The sequence below is a fragment of the Cervus elaphus genome, chromosome 11 (assembly GCF_910594005.1).
Source record: "Cervus elaphus chromosome 11, mCerEla1.1, whole genome shotgun sequence".
Lineage (NCBI taxonomy): Eukaryota > Metazoa > Chordata > Mammalia > Artiodactyla > Cervidae > Cervus > Cervus elaphus.
In genome coordinates, this window is record NC_057825.1 from 39,128,404 (window position 1) to 39,153,149 (window position 24,746).

A 24,746-nucleotide genomic window follows, 5' to 3' on the forward strand; every position below is an offset into this window, starting at 1 on the left:
CAGGCTTCAATGTCCATGGATTCTCCAGGCACGAATACTGGAGTGGGTCGCCATTTCCTTCTCCAGAGGATCTTCCTGACCCCGGGATTGAGCCAGGGTCTTCTGCATTGCAGGCAGATTCTTTACCATCTACAGGGAAGTCCCCCAGTTAGGTAGTATAGTAATATCAAATCTTGTTTAATAATGTAAATGTCTATTTTATTTATCCCATTCTGAATAACCATCCAGAGATTTATTCATTTGAGGTTGCTGTTGTTCAGTTGCCCAGTTGTGTCTGACTCTTTGTGACCCTGTGGACTGCAGCATGCCAGGCTTCCCTGTCCTTCACCATCTCCTGGAGCTTGCTTAAACTCATGTCCATTGAGTCTGTGATGCCGTCCAATCATCTCATCCTGCCGTCCCCTTCTCCTCCTGCCTTCAATCTTTCCCTGCATCAGGGTCTTTTCTAATGAATCGATTCTTCGCATCAGGTGGCCAAAGTATTGGAGTTTCAGCTTCAGCATCAGTCCTTCCAATGAATATTCAGGACTGATTTCCTTTAGGAGTGACTGGTTTGATCTCCTTGCAGTCCAAGGGACTCTCAAGAGTTTTCTCCAGTACTACAGTTCGAAGGCATCAGTTCTTCAGGACTCAGCCTTTTTTATTGTCCAGCTCTCACATCTGTTCATGACTACTGGAAAAACCTTAGCTTTTACTGTACAGACATTTTTGCAGGCAAAGTCATGTCTCTGCTTTTTAATATACTGTCTAGGTGTGTCATTGCTTTTCTTCTAACGAGCAAACGTTTTTAATTTCATCGCTGCAGTCACCATCCACAGTGATTTTGAAGCCCAAGAAAATAAAGTCTGTCACTATTTCCATTGTTTTCCCATCTATTTGCCATGAAGTGATAGGACTGGATGCTATGATCTTCATTTTTTTGAATGTTGAGTTTTCAGCCAGCTGTTTGATTCTCCTCTTAACTCCCTTTGAAAAGAAAAAAAAATTTTTAATATAGTCTATCATATTAACATTCTGAAGAACAAAAATCACATGATTGTATCAGTTGATGAAGAAAGTGCATTTGATAAAATTGGAGACCCATTCGTAATTGTTTAGAAAGTATTAGTTAATTTATTTGGCCGCCTCAGGCCTTAAGCTTGAGACCCTGGGGACTGGTGTCACGTCACGCAGAGTCCTCTGTTGCTGGCCGTGGGCTCGGGTTGAGTCTCACGGGCCCAGTGGTTGCCGTGGGCTTAGTTGTCCTGTGGCACGGGGGTCTCAGTTCCCCGATCAATCCCACGTCACCTGCATTTGCAAGGTGGTTTGTTAACCACTGGACCACTAGGGAAGTCCCACCCATTCATAATTTGGAAAACAAAAAAAGCAAAACTTCAGAAAAATATGCTTTGGGGAAACTAACTCAGTTGGGTAAGGAACATTTATGAAGACCTACTTCATCCTTGACTGAATATTGGGAGAATCAAATTCTTAAAAGTTCAGTTATTAAAAAAACTTTAGGGGGGATCGGGATGGGGAATACATGTAAATCTATGGCTGATTCATATCAATGTATGACAAAACCCACTGAAATGTTGTGAACTAATCAGCCTCCAACTAATTAAAAAAAATAATAATAATAATAAAAAAAAAAAACTTTAGAGTTCTACTTTCCTTGATGCACACTTTTCATACGGCTATCTTTTAAGCATTTATATGTACTTTAGATAAACAAGTATGTATTCTTACTACTGAAATAATATTTATAGTTCACAAGGAGAGCCTGTAACCAAAGAAGACAATGTTGTCACGTTTTAAAGTCTACTAGATAAAAATGAATGTCTAAATATTCTGACAGCATGCCCTTTGAAAATATTCTGAACTTTATAGTATGCATCTATAAAATTTATTTTTGTTCTCTCACATCTTGACACTTTAAGATCAAAGTAACTCTAAACAAAGTGAGATAAAAGAGACCCAAATATATTTGCATTTCTTTGCTAGAAAATTTCTTTAGAAAATATTTTAGTGTTCTTACTGATTTTTATGTGTACCAAAATTGTAATCATAATAAATTTTTTTTAAATGGTGAGTAGCACAGACTAGAGGGGAAAGTTAGAATCAGTCCAAGTGTCTATATCTGTTGAAAAACAAATTTGTCAATTTCTCACAAATCAGTTTTTTTCTAGGATAAAGTCAGACCATTTTAATAACTTCTAAAACATACTCCTCATCTCAGAAGTATGGCAGGTGTTAAACCTTTTTTATAATCCCTCAGTTTGTAATTCCCCGAGGCTCTGTAGACTAATTTTTTTAGTTTGTTTTCTTTCTGTTGTCCAGACTGGATAATTTCTTTTCCTGTATCTACCAGTTTACTGACTCTTGCCTCTGTCTGCTCTGTTCTGTTGCGTTTACTCACTGCATTACTGTATCAGTTATTGGTTTTCAGTTCTAAAGTTGCTGTTTGGTGGTTCTTTATATCTTTTATTTTCTTATTGCGGTTTTCTCTTTTTCACGTTTCATGTATCAGTTGCTTTCCTTGAAGCGACAGGCTCACTGTTAACACATTGATGCTTAAAAGTCCACTTAAACCAAATTCCTTAAGCTATGTAGATTTTTATATGTACCTATAAAACTCTTCCTTAAATAAAGTTAGTGAGTGAAAGTGAAGTCGCTCAGTTGTGTCCGACACTTTGCGACCCCATGGACTGTAGCCTACCAGGCTCCTCTGTCCATGAAATTTTCCAGGCAAGAATACTGGAGTGGGTTGCCATTTCCTTCTCCAGGGGATCTTCTGAACCCAGGGATCAAACCCAGGTCTCCTGCATTGTAGGCAGACGCTTGTACCATCTGAGCCACCAGGGAAGTCAATAAAGTTAGGATAATGTTAAACCTGGCAAGGAATATCAAAACATAATAAGATAATTGTTGTCTTCATGGACTTTAAAATCTGAAAGTGAAGTGAAAGTAAAAGTTGCTCAGCCGTGTCCGACTCTTTGCGACCCCATGGACTGCAGCACGCTGGGCTTTCCTGTTCTTCACCAACTCCCAGAGCTTGTTTGAACTCATGTCCATTGACTTGGTGATGCCATCCAACCATCTCATCCTCTGTCATCCCCTTCTCCTCCCACCTTCAGTCTTTCCCAGCATCAGGGTTTTTTCCAATGAGTCACTCTTTCCCATCAGGTGACCAAAGTATTGGAGTTTCAGCTTTAGCATCAGTCCTTCCAATGAATATTCAGGACTGATTTCCTTGAGGATTGACTGGTTTGATCTTTTTGCAGTCCATGGGACTCTCAAGAGTCTTCTCTAACACCACAGTGCAAATATTGTTAAGGAGTTTTGTATGCATGGACATGAAATACTGGAGAATAGTTTTCTTTTTTGTAATGTAGCTGTCTGATTTTGCTATCAAGGCAATGCTGGCCCCATAAAATGAGTTAGGAATTATTTCTTCTGCTTTCTAAATGAATATGTATGTTTTTGGACTTTGAATATGCAATAGAATTGACCAGTGAAGGCATCAGGTCTTTAGTTTTTTTGTTAAAGGTATTTTTTTCCCCCTCAAATTCAATTTAATAGCAATAGATCTGTTCAACTTACCTCTTTTTTTCTCTTGAGTCAGTTTTGGTAGATTCAATTTTTCAAGAAACTTGTCCATTTCATCTGAGTTAAACATTTTATTTTCATACTTTTTAAAATATACACTTACTTTTCTTTTAATGTCTCTAAGATCTATAGTGATTTGCTTGGGGTGTTATTTATTGACCTTTCCCAAACAATGAAGTTTTGATTTTACTGATTTTTCTTTCCATTTGTCTACTTCCTAGTTCATTAATTTCTGTTTTAGTTTTCTCTTTCTCCCCTTGCCTTGGGTTTAATTTATTCTTTTTCTGGCTTTTAAAGGTGGGAGCAATTTTTGCATTTTAGACTTCTCTTCCAGTAGTACTTTCCTCAAAAGACTACTTAACCTGCAGCCTTTAAATTCTGATCGGTTCAGCTTTCACTCTGTTCAAAATATTTTGATTTCTCTCATCATTTCTTCTGTGACTTTTGGGTTATTTAGAATTGTGTTGATTATTTTCAGATATTTTAATGTTTCCAGATATCTTTGTTTAATTCCATTGTAATGAGAAAATATATTCTGTATGATTTCAGTCCTCTATTAAGACTTTTTTTTTTAGGCTCAGAATAATGTCTATCTTCATGAATGTTCATGTGCACTAGAATAGAGTATTTTGTTGTTTTAGGACATCTTGGTTGATACTGTGTTATTCTGATCTTCCATAATTCTGTTTACTTTATCCTTTGGTCTCCTTGTGTTCTGTCAGTTACTTTGAGAGCAATGTTAAAATCTCCAGATATGATTGTCTCATTCCTTTCAGTTCTCTGTGTTTGACACATTTAATTTTGAAGCTGTTATTAAGCATACAGTTGGCTCTTAAACATGTGTTCGAACTGTGCGAGTCCACTAATACAGGGATTTTTTTTTCTAATGAATACTGTAGTACTCCATGACTGAAGTGAATCCATGGACTAGGCTATTTGGGAGGGTCCTGGAACCAATCCCCTGTGATTACTGTGGGATACCTGTATATGAAAGGGTTCTGGGGCCCAGTTAAAATGAATTTTTCCCTACACAACCACAGAATTCCTGGATACCAGGTCTCCTACAATTCAACTCAATTCTGACACTGTATATCTAGATATAGCATGAGATTCCACAAGTTAAGTAAGGGCTCAGACCTACAAGATTGCCTCCACCCCTCCCCCCAGCCCTTAGATGGGAATTCTAAGTCCAGGTTGTTCCTTGAGGTTCTGACCAACCAGTTATAGATGGGAGGTTCCAACAACCCCCACCTTGAGTTTGATTAGTTTGCTAGTGCATCTCAGAACTCAAACATTTTACTTACTGGACCACTGGCTAATTATGAAAGGATGTAACTCAGGAACAGCCAGATGGAAGAGGTACATGGGAAGGCACCTGGAGCTTCCATGCTGTTTCCAGGTGCTCCCAAACCCAGAAGGGGTCTCCAACCCATATTTTTGGGGTTTTTTTTCCCTGGAGGCTTCATTACATAGGCATGGTTTGTTAAACCACTCACCCATGGTGGTTGAGTTCAGTCTCCAGCCCATATTAAATCATCAGCCATTGGTGAGTGGTTTTTTAAATCTTTAATTTTGGCTCTGCTAGGTCTTCACTGCTTTGTGCGAGTTTTCTCTAGTTATGGTGAGCAGGGGCTACTCTTTGCTGTGGTATGCCACTTTCCCATCGGGGTGGCTTCAAGATTGTTACCTCTTTCTAAATGAATTGACTCTTTTAAGGTTATGAAATAATTCTCTTTACCACTGGTAACATTCCTTGCTCTGAATTAACTCTACATTGTTCATTATTGCTAGCCACTATATCTTTCTTTTGATTATTGCTTGTATGGTATATCTCTTTCCTTCAACCTATCTGTAAAGTAGGCTTCTTGTAGATAGCATATATTTGTATATTCTTTTAATTGGAGTTATTAGGCCATTTATATCAAACATAATTCTCAGAATGCTTGGATTTAAATCTAAATTGCTAGTTACTATTTTTTCTCATATGATTTTTGATGCTTGCTTCCTATTTATCTGCCATTCTTTGGATTGTTTTTATGATTCCATTATATATTTTTTATTATAAAGTATTGATCTAGGGTTTACAATATGCATCTTCAGCATCATGCTCTACCTTCAAATAATGTAATGTTTTCCTTGTAGTATAAGATCTTGACAAATATATTAATTTTTTACATTTTTTTTTGGTTACATATTTTACTTCTACACATTGTATACTCTACAGGACATTGTTATGTTTGTGTTAAATAGTGAAAGTTGTATTTGGAAGATATTTAAAAATGAGGGAAATGTATATTTTTCTTAATTAGGGGGTATCTTGGAAAGACATTTTACCTTAATATTAAATATTTGGAATATTTTCTGGGTATAAAGTTAGACAGGTTGAGGTTGAAATAAGTTTTAGGAGAGAGATGAAGCATTCACTGTTGATGGAAAAGCCCCGAGAACCCCAGCCAGATTGATCTTGGGTCTTGTGATTGCTTAGAAGGAAGTGGTACAGGCAGAGGATGGATGGTATCATTTATAAAGAATTTATAACACTGTGAAGGTCAGTGGGCTGCAGAAACAAGGACCTGGTTTCTAAGTCCTCCCTGAAACTACTACATAACCCTTTTGCCTTCAATTATGAAACAGTTACATTTTAACATTTAAACAACATTTTAAAAAAATTCAGTTCAGTTCAGCCGCTCAGTCGTGTCTCTTTGCGACGCCATGAATCGCAGCACGCCAGGCCTCCCTGTGCATCACCAACTCCCGGAGTTTACTGAAACTCGTGTCCATCGAGTCGGTGATGCCATCCAGCCATCTCATCCTCTGTCGTCCCCTTCTCCTCCTGCCCCCAGTCCCTCTCAGCATCAGGGTCTTCTCCAATGAGTCAGCTCTTCGCATGAGGTGGCCAAAGTATTGGAGCTTCAGCATCAGTCCTTCCAATGAACACCCAGGACTGATCTCCTTTAGGATAGAATGTTTGGATCTCCTTGCAGCCCAAAGGACTCTCAAGAGTCTTCTCCAACACCACAATTGAAAAGCATCAATTTTTCGGCGCTCAGCTTTCTTCACAGTCCAACTCACATCCATACATGACCACTGGAAAAACCATAGCCTTGACTAGATGGACCTTTGTTGGCAAAGTAATGTCTTTGCTTTTTAATATGCTGTCTAGGTTGGTCATAACTTTCTTTCCAAGGAGTAAGTGTCTTTTAATTTCATGGCTGCAGTCACCATCTGCATTTTAAAAACACCTTATAGTGACAGTATAAGAATCACTGTACTTTTTTGAGAGCCTCATAAGAAACATAATTGTAAGGTAGAGTGGAATTTTTAAATATGTGAGACAGTAAAAGATAAGTAAGAATCATGGTAAGAATTGTAAGGTTAATTGAATAAGATGCAAAATAAGTAGAACTTTATCTCTGCTCATTAATAATGTCATTTTTTAATCAATGTTTGCTACTTCTGTCTCTGTTTAATATATATTTGATGTTTAAATTGACCTAAAATTAGACTATCCAGTTAAATTATCTGCTATAATTTTCAAGGAAAAGACTGTTGGCAAGATAAGAATTACAGATGCTAATTTACTGATCAGCTTTTCTTAGACCTTACGTTTACTCAGAATACTTCTAAGAGTTTGAAAGCTAACTTGCCAGATTAAAATATTTCTCATTTCAGACTGCATTGAGTAGCTTCTTGGAACATTTTGGTATATTCCAATATTTAAGTGTTAATCCTGTTGTACACTTCCTGCTAGACAGGGTCACAATTAGATAGCTGGGATATAGGATGCAAGGTATACTAAACTTTAAAAATTCAATTTGTATTACTTTTAAGTTCTGTTGACTTTTTCAAAAATTTTCTTCATCATTTTTACTTCATATGAGCCTGTTATACTTGAAATTTTTACTGTTTTAGATGTAGAGCTACTCCAGGTGGCGCTAGTGATAAAGAACCTGCCTGCTAATGTGGGGGGCATGAGAGATGCGGGTTCGGTGCATGGGTCAGGAAGATCCCTTGGAGTAGCAAATGGCAACCCACTCCAGTATTCTTGCCTGGGGAATCCCATGGACAAGAGGACCCAGGAGGGCTACTGTCCACAGGGTCACAAAGAGTTGGACACGACTGAAGCAACTTAGCACTCACGCACACACGTACCTGATTCTATTATTAATCAAATGGTCTGATTTTCACCAACTTACTTGACCTCCATGTACCAAGTCATCAACAATTGTTAAATGTAGGCCTTGGATCAGGTCTGTAGTTTTTCTTCAGCACTTTTTTCCTTAAGTAAAATTTTAAGTTAGGAATCCAGGTAAATTGTATTAACTTAGAGTTTATCCATGAGATAAGACTTCTCCTGGAAAAAAAAACACTGGAGTTCAAGTGGCTGGCTATCTTACATTGGACCTGCCTTCCTATTATTTTTCTTATTTTAGTTGCATAGCATATAGAAAATTCAGTTTCAATGCAGGTATAAAAGGTAACAGATTTTTCTTAACAGCTTTGAAGTCTCAGTAAGCTCTTCAATTAAAGAGAGATGGCAGGAGAAGCTTTATTCTGAACTCTACCCAAAAATGAGTTCATCCAGCAAGACAGGTTATAGCATTGACAGTCTGTAGTGTGTTAAAATTTGGTATACAGTATGTTTAGGGTGTTAAGAATATGTAAAATAAATTTTAATCAAATGTTTGTGTCTTAAGTGACAGAGCTATAGCTCAGGCCTGTTTGATGCAAGAGCTCTTTCTATCATATTGTATAATTTTTTTAAATAAAAAAATGTTTATAGTCTAGCCACATTCGTTCATGGCTATTGCTCAATGTTTCATGACTCAAAATACTCAAGTTCAATCTTCTGAAACATTTGTGTCAGTTTTGTGACTAATTATTATTATTTCTTTTCTCCAGGGAAATGAGGCAAGTTATCCTTTGGAAATGTGCTCACACTGTAAGTGAAATATTCTTATCAAGAATTTCATTTATTTTCACATCTTTGTATATGTACATGTATAAATCATACACCTTTGTGTATTTGTATGGCAAAGTTAGTTCTTAGCAGTTTTAAATGGGTAGTGAATTTGACTTAGAGTCTTTCTGAGTTACCAGAATAGTGAAAGATATTTTTTTATAGATCTCTTTACTATTAGTGTCTGCACTGTGTTGTAATTACCAGTTGACCCTCAAATTTCAGTGGCTTAACCCAACAGAAGTTTTTCAGATTAACAAAACTTCAAGTAAACAATTAATTTATTTAGCCTGTGGCTATGTAAAATCAATGCTTATTGGAGGCACAACTCTGGTAGACTAAGCAGCTATTGCATAAGACCTTTCTGGGCAGAATGAGGAGTATAAGTGTGAGTGGGCTGGTTATTTCTGACTATACTGGAGAATATAAAGAACATGGCAGTCTTACAAATTCTTGATTCAAGGATCAGAGGACCAGGGAGCTCAGATAAAAATCATAAGGTCTCATGTGTGGAAGTACAATGACTAGGGAAGAAGGGAGATCATGGGAATTGGCATGGGGACCCTTGGTAGATTTAGATACAATCCTGAGGTTCCAGAATTCCCAAACTCTTCTGAAACTTCCTTGCCTTTTCTGCCATTCCCTGTGTGATGAAGCTGGTTGTACCTTGTTTGGAGACAACTTACTTTGCAGTGAGGTTTGTCTTATTAAAACTGTTTTTCCATCGTTCATCATTTCTTTAGTCACTTTCTTTTCTCAGAACAGTTGTTGGTCCTTGGGGTTGCAAAAACTTAGAACATGACTGAGCGACTAATACTTTTCACTTTCTTTTCTCATCGACACCTTTGCTTTCTTTTGCTTTCTGATTAAATGCTCTTACATCAGCTCTTTTCTTGACCGACTTCATTGTCTTTCAGATCTCAGCATAAATGTCCCTTCTTTGGAGATGTTTTCTCTTTCTCTACTCTCTTCAGATTGTAACAAGGATAGTACCTTGTTTATTTTCTTTATAGCAGTTACCATAAGCCTAAATTACTTGTTTATTAATACATTGCAATCCATTTTATTTTCTATTTTGTAACTAATATAATTAAAAAAATTTTTTATGGTGATACTCTGACCACTTACCCATAATTTGGCCATCTCTACTGCTATTTACATTTTATTTTACTTTATTTGTTTACTCCCAAGCTTTCCCTTATGAATTTCTTATATAACTTTGATCATACATAGCTGTATATTTCTGTTTTAAGCATGAAGGTAAAATGTTGTATCCAGTGTATTGTTAGAATGGACCAAAACCATAACTAATCATGACTGTCTAGACCAGAGGTTGGTAAACTACTACTTACCAGCAGTTTTATTGATAAAGTTTTATTGAAACACTGCCATGCCCATTAGTTCACATATTGTCTCTGGCTGTTTTCGTCTGACCTGTGAAATGTGTTCAAGGTAGAGTAACTTAACAGACTAGTGCTCCCAAGTGTTAACCTCGATCTATAATTCTTGTCCGTGCTATAGTTAATGTGTCAGTTACACAGTTTCTTTAGAATTGAAAGGGCTCTGCTCAAAATTGTACCTTGCCGCTTACTGTTCAGCCTGAGCCTGTGGTGTGAGCATTCCTCCTGTTGCCAGTGGGCTAAGAATGGGTTGTAGAAGCCTGTAATTAACTAGGGTTCAGGCTGCAAATAGAGTTGGGGTGGGCTGTGGGGAGCACGACTCTGAAAGGTACGAGGTACTGGGAGGTTAGTTTTTGTTTCTTGATCAGGGAGCAGAGGTCCTAAGGGGACAGTACATCCCAGGTTCTAACCTGCTCTCCCTGTGAGTCTGGGACTGAGGGTCATTTACCTGATGGTGGAGAAAAATGTACCAGAGCGAAAGGCAAGATGGTGTTCCCTTCAGTGTATCCAAGATGTTGAAAGCCAAGTTTTTTAAAATAGTAAGTATTTGAAATAGATTTCATACGCTGTTAAAGCTGTTTCTTTCAGTTTTATCCTCAGAACTAAGTCATCTTTCTTCTGACTTCATCTGTGCTTTGAGGGGGCTTGAGCCTTGTCGCTAAAGATCTGTGCTTGTTAGTGATTGTTCAGCTAGGTGTGAGTCTGTCTGAATTCTCCTGTCATCCAGGAAAAATGAAGTCTTCCTCCGTCCTAAGTGGGCCACTAGAATACATTTTATACATGATTTGGATGAATTTGAATTTATCCACATTAAAACCACAACTTTCCCCCCCACCCACACATTGTAGTCTTTTTTGCTCATTTGCAAAACTTTGTTAATGAGAGAGCTGAGTGTTATTTGTAAATGGCTCTTACCACGTGTAGTGTTAGCACCAATCCTTGGGGCACTTGACTGTACACTCTTCCCTGTTCAGCTTGTGCCTTTTTTCCCTTTTAAGACCTAGCTCAGGTCTGTGTTCTCTGGGAGACCTTCCGTAGTCCTCTCAAATCATTAGTAGTTACTGTCTCTTTTGCTCTTTTAGTATTTAAATTGTACTGTTTTGTAAAAGGTAATAAGATTCTAAATATATACTGTAAAGTACTGTTTATCATCTTGTGTGTGACACACAGGTAAGTACCCACAGAGTGCTTACAGTCTAGCTACTGGGAGAAAGAGAAATGCATTTTTTTCCCAGTGGAAATAAACCACTATGAGCAATAAAAACAAAGGCTCCAAGAGGGGAAATTACCATTGGTTAAGAAAATTAAGAAAAGCTTCATGGAAAGGGTAATGTTTGAAATTGTTTTTGGAAATCTGCGTAAGATTTGAATGCTGATTAATTCTTACATCTGTCTGGTCATTTGCCTTTTTCAGTCTCTAAATTCCATCCTGATCTTTGACGTTTTATCTAACCCCAGGCGTTATTCTTTCTGGCACCCTACTTTTAATCAGTGACTTAATTCTAATGCTTTAAGAAATGCTCAAGAAAACTTGAGGCCGTTTCAAAGTGTTAACCTCATTATCTCCTCACTCCATCACCCCGCTGCCTGCCCACACAGAAATTTTCCCCTTCTCTTAGTCAGGCTTAACAGCTGTTTGCTTTCAATGTCAGAGTTTGGGTTATCTCCCGTATTCAAGGTCAGCCTCTGCACTTGTGCTTTTAGTCTCATCCCCTCTCACCTCTCAGACCTTAATTTTTAGTTTCTTTCTATTTTTACCTATGTCTGCAGCTTCTTCATTTTTCTTCAGTTTACATAGTCAGCTCCCCTTTGATCCTGATCCTGCATGTATCTCCCAGTTTTTCCCCCTTCTCTGTCATATTTGAGCTTTGCAAGAGCATATACAGTGATCTCCATTTCCTTATTTCTGTTAATTTCTTTGCCTGCTCAACTCTGGCTTTCATCTCCTACTTTTATTGAAACTGTTACTGTTAAGGTCACCTTCATTTTATTGACACAGTGCCCAACTGCTAAATCCGATGGAGTAAAAAAAACCTGTAAAATCATTTGTGGTATTTGGGGAAGTTTGAACACTGATTATTTACTATCAAGGAATTAATTAGTAATAATTACTGTTTTAGTTAGAATAATATTGTGTTTAAAAGAATATTTTAGAGACATATGTTAAATACTGAACAGTTACACGGACATGGTCCTACTGTGTCTGGGATTTGCTCTAAAATACTTGGAAGTGGATTATAAATACAATTTTTAATGTGTTAATAATTGAAACTGGGTGATGGGTATGTGGGATTCATTATGAGTTTGTCAACCTTTACATTTGTCTAAAGTTTCCTTTATATGTATTTTTTAATAAGTGAAAAAAGTGGAAAATAACTGACTAATATAAAGGAGAAATTATTATTTAAGTATACTTCACTATGGCATGCAACACAGCCAGCTTTAATAATAATAATAATAATAAGAGGTGGTTAAGCTCATTGTCACCACTGGAAGAATTGAGGTGTTGACAGTAGAAGTGGAAGTGTGATGCCCGGCATAGAGCAGATGCTGAATAAGTATCTGTTGACTGAATAAGTTAGTATGAGCTCAGTGCTGGATTGTATAGACAGCTAGTTGGATAATTTTAAAGGCTGTATCTTTAGAAAAACCCAGTAGTTAGCAATCACTCCATTTGTTTTCATAAATAATAACAAATACTTACATGGCATTTAACACATACCAGGCACTGTTCTAAGTGTATCACCTAGATTTACTTTTTAACCTTTGCAGTAGTCTCATGAAAGAGGTATTGTTACTTTTCCCATTGTATAGATGAAAAAGCAGAGACGTCAGTAATTGACCTAAGATCACGCAGCAGCAGGTAAAGTAAAAAGGCTGTGATTTATATCAAGCAGTCATGTTCCCGAGTTGTATCTTTAGTCAATACCGTACAGCCTCTCTTATAGTAACTCTTTGTCAGATTAATGTTATGTTTGTCTACATGAATGATTTTATGGAAAATTGGACTTGTCTAAGATATATTTAGGTATTCTGATTTTGTGTGTGTGTGTATCTTAATGTCTCTTAATTCAGTATTTGGTTTTTGTTGAATTAAATTATTCCCGGCCATTGTGACTTTGTTCTTTCTATTGGCTAACCTGTCTGGAGAAGGAAATGTATACTCTGTTGGGGTGATTTGCTCGAAGACTGTGGTTGTAACTTGGCATGATAACTTGGAAAAATGGCTGAGTACAAGATACTAGGTTAGATAGTTTAGCAGAGGGCTAGATTGGAGCACAGGTGGAGGTGTGTAGAAAGTCAGATTCAACTAATTTTTTTACTGTTGATAAAGCCAGTATAACTCTGAATAATTTTAATAAAATTGGTAAACATAGGGCCTGTTTTGTAGATTGAATGCAGATGAAGGACTAAAAAAAGTCTTTTATCTGAAGAGATTTCTCAGTTTTCTTTTGTTAGAAGGTGACCCAAGAGGAGCTTGGCAGGCTCTGAAGGAACATTTCCCTTTGCATAATGAGCTATCTGTAGAAACCTTGAAGACACCTTTAGCCACTAGAACACTGCTCTCATTTTAAGTCAACAGTCTGATATTTAAGTAGTTTTGTTTCTGGTTTGAATATTTCTGCTCACAGTCAGATTGTCTCAGGGAGGTTTACATGTTCATATTCTTTACTTATACTTGGATGTTTCTTTGTTTTGAAAACAAAGCTTTTTCACAGACAAAGTTAATCTAAAGTTCATTTGATTTCCTCTTTCACTTCTGCATTCCTTTATGTTTCCTTTCTTATATGGACTAGTTAACTCACTATAATTTTTCAGTGTTGTGTATTTTAAAGAGTAATATCTGGTTTACTCCCACATCATTCATCATCTCAAAAATTATTGGAGGAGACTTTATCAACAAAAATTTTGTCACTAACGTTGATACACTTGTTATTTTAGATTAAAATCTTCATAAAGGTATTCCATAATTCATGCTTTTTAAAGAGTCCACCAACCATGATTATCAGTTGCTTAGTGATCCTGAACTCTACCATATTTCACCTAGTCCACTGAGAATTGCATACATTCTCTTTTCTTTCAGTAAAGCTTTATTGGTGAGTAATAAAGTATAGTACATGAACTTGAACACCTAGGCTTGAATTTGCTACCTTGTTTTGTAGTTACAGTACCTTAAAAAAAAAAAAATCCCTGGATGGTCCTCTATATTCTAAATATTTCAGATTTTTAGGTGAGTAGTCTTAAGAAAAATGAAGTGCTACCTCTGTTTTCTTTATCCATACTGTCAGATTTTGGCATCATGGTAGCACTTAGACATTTTTAGCTTTAGCAGTGAAAAGTCTAGTAGTAATTTGTAGTAATTTGAGAGTCTACCACAAATTTGAATCGTTTTGTAGCTGGTATGTAGAAGACAGTTACATCAGCTGGTGAGAAAGCCTATCTAGGCATTTAGCAAAACTATAAATTCTTGGATCTTTCTCAGAATATTAGAGCAAAAGATATGGAAAAATATGCAAGGAACTTGGGGAACAATACAGAATGTAATAACATCTGCCTAAAAGATATCTCAAAACATGTAGTAGATAAAAACAGAAGCAAAAATAACCAGTGCATTAGTAGGAGAAAATTTTCTTCACCTGAAAAATTGTATCTTCTGATTGGAAAAGCATTCTGATACTTGGGAAGTTTAGATGAAAAGAGGTCTATATTTGGTGTTAACCTCTTTTGTAATTTTAGAAGTCCAAAAGCAAAAAAGAAAACCCTAGAAGCTGCTCGACAGGGAAAAGTTTGGCCTCGAATAAGAGTCTGCTGACATTGGAATTCTTAGCAGCAGCAATAGGTATTAGAAAGCAATAGGGCAGTTAATTCAAAGTTCTGAGTTCCTAAATCCAGAATTTGATATCAACCAAATGACTACTCAGGTCAGAGATCAAATTAAAGACATTTCCAGAAATTTAAGGACTTGCAAAATTTACCTTTCATGAGTTCTTGAATATGCACCCAGAAAAGTGAAATAGAAGGTAGAGAAAAAAGGAAGAAAGAAGATCCAAGAAACTAAATCTCTAAGACACCAGTGAAAATCCCAGGATAACAGCTCTGCCAGGGGGCCTGAAAAGCAGGTGGTTCAAATTAGAGCAAGAAGCCGGAACTGTCTGTGGAAGACATCATCAAGAAGAAAGTAAAAGCCATTACACAAATTGTATGCTGGAATTTCCTAGTGTTAAGATAAAAAGCACGTCAACAAGAAAAAAGAAGCAGAGACTGTGGTTGCAGTATTACATTCTTGGTGATAATCCAGATTGAGCTCTGGAGCAGCCACAAATAAGTCTTTTGACTAATTGGTCCTGAAAATAAAAGAAGACTCTTGAAAATGCTTGATTTTGTGAAAATACCGTATTTTGGGGGGAGTTGGTGATGGGGAGTGATAACAGTGCTAAAGAAAAGGGCAACTAGCATATTCAAGCACAACATATAGAAATAGATAAAAGGAAAGCTTGGAAATGTGGTATAATGAATTAGGGTTGGATTTGGTTTACAAAACAATGGAAATCATTGAGAGCCACATCTTTTGAATAAGGTATGTTACTGACCTACATAGTATAGTTAGGTTAAAAGAAAAAAGAATATGACTTTTAAAAAATTAATTATTTTTAATTGGAGGATAATTACCTTACAGTGTTGTTGTTGGTTTCTGCCATACATCAACATGAATCAGCCATAGGTATATGTATGTCCTCTTCCCTCTTGAACCTCCCTCCCAAGAGTATGACTTATAAGGCAAGTTATTAGTAACTTAGAAAACTTGAAGATATGTTATCTGACCTTATAAATATATGCTTTTTCATTAACTTATTGCATATTTTGGTTTGAAGCACAGTGTAAATAAACCAAAAGGAGAAAACAGCAATACAAACACCTTCAGCAGGAAAACCAGTTGGAGAACATCTTAGAAATACGTTTTTTTGGTTTTTATCTACCTGCAGTGTGGAAATACTGTCATTATTCCCTTTTCTCCACACTTGGCCAAGAGTACAGGTTGAGTTGAGGAACAACAATATTTAGTGTCTCTTAGCCCAGTGTTCCATGTTAACTCTGCTGGTGGAACTAACAAGGAAAAGAAATTATAAAGTATTTCAAGAAATCCCTTTATCTAGCTTTTACCATCAAGCTTTTCAGATTAAGCAGTTTTACTTAAGTTTCTGGGTCTTTTTTTCTCATCTGGAGTTTTTCATTTCCAAGGTTTCTTCCAGCTTTTTGCATTACATGGCTTTTCTATGACAGATTTTCTTCTGAAACTCAGTGAGCTCTGAAAATTCTAAGAATGTTTTTTTAGGATTAAATGTGTAGCTTCTTTTGTGACATCTTTGGACAGTATTCGTTTGCCTTGTGAATTTTGATGTGGTGGATCATTTTTGACTATGTCTTTTATGCAAAGTAGAAGAAGTTAGTGTTGCATAGCGTTCACATTTTGAAGGAGCATTCTAGAAGAAAGAAAGGAAACAGTTTCCAGTATTAGTAATGAAAAAGCTGAAGTCACTTACAGTCCCTATACATGTTAAAAGAATAACAAGGCAGTTTTATAACCAGTCTTATTCCAGTAAGTTCTACACCTTGGATGAAACAGACAAATTCCTTGAAAAATGAATACAGGCAGACCTCTTTTTATTGTATTTCACTTTTATCATGCTTGCAACATTGCATACTTTTTCATTATTATTGTTATATTTGTTATCGTGATTGTGATCAGTGATCTTTGACGTTTCTGTAATGACTTGCCAAAGGCTCAGATAATAGCAATAAAGTATTTGTAGATTTTTTTTTTACATAATGCTGTTGCATACTTAATAGAATACAGAATAGTGTAAATATATTGATAACTTTTATATATGCATTGGAAAACCAAAAAATCATGTGACTTGCTCTTCTTGCAATAGTCTAGAGCCAAATCTCGGAGAAGGCAATGGCAACCCTCTCCAGTACTCTTGCCTGGGAAATCACATGGACGGAGGAGCCTGGTAGGCTACAGTCCATGGGGTCCCGAAGAGTAGGACACGACTGAGCGACTTCACTTTCACTTTTCACTTTCATGCACTGGAGAAGGACATGGCAACCCACTCCAGTGTTCTTGCCTAGAGAATCCCAGGGATGAGAGCCTGGTGGGCTGCCATCTATGGGGTCACACAGAGTCGGACACGACTGACGTGACTTAGCAGCAGCAGCAGCAGAACCAAATCTGTGATATGTTCAACGTATACCTGTACCTAAAACCTGACACAAAAGGGAATAGAAAATCTTAATAGCATTTTATCTATTCCTGAAATTGAATTTTTTCCCACAAGGAAATCTCCAGGGCCCAGATGGCTTTACTGGTAAATTCTAGCAAACATTTAATGGGGGGGAAAGAATCAGTCATAATCTAGAATCCTTCAGGAAATAGAAGCTAGCATTGCACCAATAGCAATACCAAAGATGAAGCACAAGCTGAAATCAAGATTGCTGGGAGAAATATCAATAACCTCAGATGTGCAGATGACACCACCCTTACAGCAGAAAGTGGAGAACTAAAGAGCTTCTTGATGAACGTGAAAGAGGAGAATGAAAAAGTTGACTTAAAGCTCAACATTCAGAAAACTGAGATCATGGCATCCGGTCCCATCACTTCATGGCAAATAGATGGGGAAACAGTGGCTGACTTTATTTTCTGGGGCTCCAAAATCACTGCAAATGGTGACTGCAGCCATGAAAGTTAAAGACGCTTACTCCTTAGAAGGAAATTTATGACCAACCTAGACAGCATATTAAAAAGCAGAGACATTACTTTGTCAACAAAGGTCTGTCTAGTCAAGGCTATGGTTTTTCCAGTGGTCATGTATGGATGTGAGAGTTGGACTATAAAGAAAGCTGAGCACAGAAGAATTGATGCCTTTGAACTGTGGTGTTGGAGAAGATGCTTGAGAGTCCCTCTGACTGCAAGGAGATCCATCCAGTCCATCCTAAAGGAGATCAGTCCTGGGTGTTCACTGGAAGGACTGATGTTGAAGCTGAAACTCCAATATTTTGGCCACCTGATGTGAATAGCGGACTCATTTGAAAAGACCCTGATGTTGGGAAAGATTGAAGGCGGGAAAAGGGGACGACAGAAGTTGAGATGGTTAGATGGCATCACCGACTCAATGGACATGAGTTTGGGTAAACTTCAGGAGTTGGTGATGGACAGAGAGGCCTGGCGTGCTGCAGTTCATGGGGTCACAGAGTCGGACACGACTGAGCGACTGAACTGAACTAAATACCAAAGATGCTATAGGAAACTGTAGACCTGTATTCACCATGAACATAGATGCAAAAATCCTTAAATATTTTTAAGTCACATAAATAATATGTAAAAAGGACAGTAAAATATGACCAAGTGGAGTTTATCCCAGAAGTATGATTTTAACTTAAAAAAAGAAAATCAATGTGATTCACTATATTGACATAATAAAAGAGGAAAAAAAATCTCAATAGGTGTAGCAGAGTATTTGAAGAGTTCAGTACCCATTAATAAATACTTTTGGTAAATTAAGAACAGAAAGGAATTTTCTCAACCTGATAAAGGGCACCTACAAAAAAACCTACAGCTAACGTCATACTTATTCCATGATAAAAGACTGAATGCTTACCATGTAAGATTGGGGGGGGAAAGCAGTTTTTCACTCTAATTGTAGTCAAACTTGTACTAGAAGTTCTAGCCAGTACATTAAGTCCAGAAGAAGAAATAGCATATGAACGTGAAAGTCGCTCAGTCATGTCCAACTCTTTACGACCCTATAGGCTATACAGTCCATAGAATTCTCCAGGCCACGATGCTGGAGTGGGTAGCCTTTCCCTTCTCCAGGGGCTCTTCCCAATCCAAGGATCGAGCCTCGGTCTCATGCCTTGCAGGCAGATTCTTTACCAGCAGAGTCACACGGGAAGCCTGAAATAAAATGTATTCAGATTGAAAAGGCAGGAGTAAAATTGTCTTTATTCTTAGATGACATGGTTGTGTTTGTAGTAAATCTTAATTCTGTTACCAGAAATAAGTGAATTTAGCAAGATTGTAGGCTATAAGGACAGTATACAAAAACCAGTGGAATTTCTATATAATAGCAGTGAGCAATTGAGAAAAAAATGAAATTAACAAGAATACTATTTATAGTAGAATAAAAACATTGGGATATTCAAGTGTAAATTTAACCAACTGGATGTTAAGATCTGTACACTGAAGTACGAAACATCCCTGAGAGGAAACATGTAAAAAGACCTAAATAAATGGAGGTACCATATTCCTAGATTGGAAGATTTTGATACTCTCAAGGTATTGGTTTGACTCGGATTGATCTACAGAGTTAAGACAATCTCAATCAAATTTTCAGCAGGGTTTTAACAAAAACTACCAAATAATTATTAATTCTGTATAGAAAAATCACAGGCCTTAGGAGAGCCAGCACAGTTTTGGAAAGGGACAAGAAAGTGTGAGGACAGTGTCCCCTGATTTAGAGACTTACTATGAAACATAAAACTGTGGTGTTGACATAAGATAGATAAGCAAATCAGTAGAGGGTATAAATTCCTGTATGTTTTTATTTGGTTGATTTTTTAAAACTTTTTTAATTGGATATTTTACTTGTAACATTTTGTCAATTTAAGGTATAACTTGTTGATTTGTATAGTTAATTGGTTTTTGACAAAAACATCAAAGATGCTATTGTAAGGGGAGCCTTTTAAACAAATAGCTGGAATGAAAGTTTAACTTACATACAGAAAAAATTTGGTTATAAATTTAAACCATAAAAGCTACAGCTATGGAACTTCTAGAAGAAAACATCAGCCAAAATCATCTTATAGGCAGAGATTTTTAGTTGATCTGCGAAACATGAATCATTAAAGGAAAAAATGTTCTCATCAAAATTGAAAGGTTTTGCTCTTTAAAAAGTAAAAGAAGATACTTGAACTACCTCCGCCTGACAAAGGACTTGTGCCAGTCTAAAAAGAGAATTTTTTAAAACTTTTAAAAGATAACCAGACAGTCACGAATCCGCCTGCAATGCAGGAGACCCAGGTTCAGTCCCTGGGTCCGGAAGATCCCCTGGAGAAGGGAATGGCTACCCACTCCAGTATTCTTACCTGGAGAATTCCATGGATGGAGGAGCCTGGCAGGCTCATGGGGTTGCAGAGTCAGATGTCACTGAGCAACTAACATTTTCCCTTTCACATTTAAAGAGAGAAAGGATTTGAAGTCATGTAACAAATGAAGATATATGAGTTGCCAATAATCACATGAAAAAGATCCTCAAGATCATTAATCCTCAGAGAAATGCAGGTTAAAACTATAATCACATACTGCTGCCATCCACCAGAATGGCTCAACTTAAAAAGACTCACAATACCATGATCTGGCAAGGAGGTAGAGAGGGCCCTTAGAATTCTCAGGTGGTGCTGCTGGAGTGTAAAATGGCACACCCACTTTGGAAAACTTAAGTTTCTGAAAGTCAGACATGTGCTTATCCTATGATCCAGCAACATATTCCAGGGAAACATACAAAGATTAGGTATAATGTTCTTAGAAGCATTATTCCTAATATTTTCAGATAGGAAATATTAGGAATGTCTATTAAAGATGAATGCTTAAACTAATTGGGAAGTATTCATACAATGGAATATATATACTACTCTGCCATAAAAAGGAAGAAACCACTGACATATGAACCAGCCCGATTAATGTCAGAAACTTGATGAGGAAAAGAAGACGTCAAAAACTTAATGAGAAAAAGAAGAGCACATACGTATGATTCCATTTACATGAAAGTCTAGACAGAATTTAGTTACAGAAAGCAAATCAGTGGTTGCCTAGAGTTGTGGTGGGGAGGTAAGTGGGGTATGTTTGTGACTGATAGAAAGGGACCCAAGGAAACATTTGGAATGACAAACATGTGCTTCTTGTCTCGATTGCAGTGCTATTTCCATAGGTGTATAAATTTGTCAAAACCTGTAGAACTATATGATGATGTGTTTTTGGAGTATCATTTATTTCCCAAAGTTGGTTTAAAATTTGTTTTTAGCATTTTATTTACAACTTGATCATCCTTTTGTTGGTGCTGATGTCTTGTTTTTGTATATTTGATAATTAATATTTTTAAGTGGGCTTCCCTCGTAGCTCAGTCGGTAGAGAATCTGCCTGCAATGCAGGAGACCCAGGTTTGATTCCTGGGTCAGGAAGATCCCCTGGAGAAGGAAATGGCAACCTAGTCCAGTACTCTTTCCTGGAGAATTCCATGGACAGAGGAGCCTGGCAGGCTACAGTCCATGGGGTCACAAGAGTAGAACACAACTTAGCGACTAAACCACCACCACCATTTTAAAGTGTGTAGTAATTTAGAAACACCAAAAGCACATATTTCATCTTGCTTTAGAAAATTGTGATATACCCCCTAAAATCTAGATATTTTAAAAGTGGTTGAAAGTTTTTCACTTCAAAGAAAAAGACACAGTACAAATGTCCATATTTCATAATATACCTTTTTTATTCTCTTTCAATATTAATAGGGAATTTTCTCTTTTTTGTTTCATTGTCAAACTGTTCTGTGCAGAACATAAATATTAGACTGTTAGTCTATAGAGAAGGTTATTATGAAATTAGGTGTGTATTTTGAAGCTGCTTCAGTTCAGTTCAGTTGCTCAGTTTTGTCCGACTCTTTGTGACCCCATGGATTGCAACACACCAGGCCTCCCTGTCCATCACCAACTGCCGGAGCTTACTCAAACTCATGTCCATCGAGTCAGTGATGCCAGCCAACATCTCATCATCTGTTGTTCCCTCTCCTCCCGCCTTCAGTCTTTCTCAGCATCAGGGTCTTTTCAGATGAGTCAGTTCCTCGCATCTGGTGGCCAAAATATTTGGAGTTTCAGCTTCATCATCAGTCCTTCCAGTGAATTTTCAGGACTGATTTCCAAGATGGACTGGTTGGATCTCCTTGCAATCCAGGGGACTCTCAAGAGTCTTATCCAATACAACAGTTTGAAAGCAGCAACTCTTCGATGCTCAGCTTTCTTTATAGTCATGGAGCTGCTTAGTGAAAAGTGAAAGTGAAATCGCTCAGTTGTGTCTGACTCTCAGTGACCCCTTGGACTGCAGCCTACCAAGCTCCTCTGTCCATGGGATTTTCCAGGCAAAAGTACTGGAGCTGCTCATGAAGGTTTTTATCTGTGATGGTCCCTTCTGCGCCCCCTGGTGGTTTTGATTTCTTATTTGGGATAACATTGGAAATATAATCATTACTTTTGTAGACTGAATTTTACAGAAGACTTTAAAACTTTAAAACTAGTCTTTATGTTGAAAACCTACCCAATGGTTTCTGTTGACAACAGTATAAGGCTTTAATCATATGGTAGTCTGTACAAGAATTACTTTTTTTTAAAAAAAGTTTTTTTTTTTTTTTTTAACAGTAACAATCTAGTTAATAATGAGGGAAAAAATTATTAGGCGATACCACAGAAATAAAATTTTACAAACAAGACCTACCTAAGATGATGCTAAATTTAGATCAGAGTTTGAGGAGAAAATAGGATATGAATAGTCTCAAAGTACTCCTCCCAGTATTTTTCGATGCAAAGGGAAAAATAGTAGATTTATAGTGGAGAAATCTGACAGAAACCCCTTTGGCCACCCTTGACAATGATGAAATGAGAAGGGCACATTATTTCTACGGTATTCTTGCCCCAAATGCATTCTAATCATTAAAAAAAAAAAAAATCAGCAATTCTTGCTGAAGGACATTTTACAAAATACTGGACCAAAAGTTTCAAAGTCATGAAAGACAAGATAAAAATTGAGTTGTCACAAATTGGAGGAGACTGTAAGGAAAAATTACCAAGAAGTTGCAAAAATAATAGAAGTCTCAGTTGCCACATACCCAGCTGCTTCTGATGTTAACATTTCAGAGACTTGAAATGCAATTATTGTTATCAAAATGGAGAAATTAATCATTGTTACATTGTAAGCTCTATATTTTAGTGGGAAAAAAGGTGACTTTGAAAAGTTTTTTATTTTCCAAGATTCCGTTCAGGATACCACATCACATTTAGTTGTTTCTTTGAAAATACTATTATTGCTCGAAGGATTTGATAGACTTGCTTTATTTTGTTTTTAAATCATTAACAAACCAATAGGTAATAAACTATTTATAAAGTGGCTGTTAGAATTTTTTGAAGGAATAGTTTTTTGTTCTTTATTACTATTATACAAATTTTGGGAATTGGCTAAGATTTGAGGAAAGTTTGTTTTTCTACCATTCTGCTTATTTCTTTTCCTTTACATTCTGAGAAACCTCAAAACCACGTAACAGTGGAGTAGCAGCTGTGTGTGTGTGTGCGCGCGCGCGTATGTGTATAGTAATAACAGTGCTTGAAGGCCTACATCTCTTTGCTACTGTTGGTAACTCATATTCTTTTTTCTAAATGAGAAAAAAATATATATATAGTAAATTGTTGGTGTTTCTTTATCTGAGATGATGAATAAGCAACCTTCTATGTATTAATATTATATATTCTTTAGTGTTATTATGTCCTATTAGAAATACTTATTTAAACTTAGAGTAGCATCATGAGATCTCTGAAAGCAACTTCTTAATTATTTTATGTGTTAATACTAATAAGATTCTTGAAATCACTTCTTTAAATAAGTAACCATCTAGATTGCACATTTATTCCTGAGTATATTCAAGGGTGCGTTAATCTGGGTAAGGTCTCAATAATTTAATTTGGTTGTTTTCTGTGTTAACATCCCATAGTAATAGCTGTATTTTAGAAACTCAGACTAAAAGATCTGTTTTTAATATCTTAATTTTTAGAGGCATACATATATATATGATTGTAAGATTATCTATTATAATACTTTGCATAGTATAGTTTAATTGACTATGTAGGAACTTTCAACTGCTAGAAAAGATAGTCCCTCCCAGAGGTATCCTTACAAAAAGTGGAAAAATAGCATGAGTCTCAACTTGGCAAAACATGAAAAACAGTATCTCTGAGTCACAAGATGAGTCAAAAGGGTGAGGTTTGTTTGTATTTCCTTGTTCATCTCTTTTAAAGGGAGTGTGATTCCAAGTAGCAGAAAAAACCTTCGATGAAAGATGGTACCAAAAGTTGGAATTCTTTATATTTAGAAGTACAGATCTGAAACATTCAGTGGTGTTGCCAGGATGGATTTGATCTGTGCCTAATTTTTAGGAGATTGGTAATAACTGTAAATGAAAAGGAACCTTTAAAAATATTTAACTTTTATTAAATTTTTTTCTTAAAATTTAATTAAAAATTAAAAAGTGCTGGGTTTTATTTGTTCATACTTGTGAAGAATGATCTTTAGATGAATATTCAAGAAGCTGGCAGCATTGGAGGGAGACTTTGAATATTGAACTGTATTCAAACATTGTTCAGATTTTGAACCATGAACTGTTAGAAATAACTTAATTAAAATTTTAAAAGAGAAATGAAAATCAGAGTGCCTGGTGTACATAGCAGAGATTGATTTAGTCCGCCTGGTGTGAACCACCTGACTTCCATGATCAGCTTAGCAGTGTCAATCCTGTAATATCTTGGTACTCAGCATACAGTTGGTTGTATGTTATGGCGGGTACAGACAAGCAAAGAGGTAACGAAAAAAATTTCATGATATATTTTCTTTGTTATAAAAAGTTAGTCCATAGTATGTTCAACTCTAAATTGAAAATTAAACTATTGGATAACTGCTGAATTTTTTCTTGTAGTTATCATACAAT

General features: G+C 36.5%; 1 protein-coding gene across 1 annotated transcript in view; it reads left to right on the forward strand.

Annotated features, from left to right (window-relative positions):
- The window catches only part of PPP3R1 (protein phosphatase 3 regulatory subunit B, alpha), a 59,448-nt gene that overhangs the window by 25,275 nt on the left and 9,427 nt on the right, over positions 1-24,746 (forward strand). Inside the window, exon 2 of the mRNA XM_043917614.1 lies at positions 8,491-8,530. Coding sequence (XP_043773549.1) covers positions 8,491-8,530 — 40 coding nt within the window. The remainder of the gene's footprint in view (positions 1-8,490; positions 8,531-24,746) is intronic.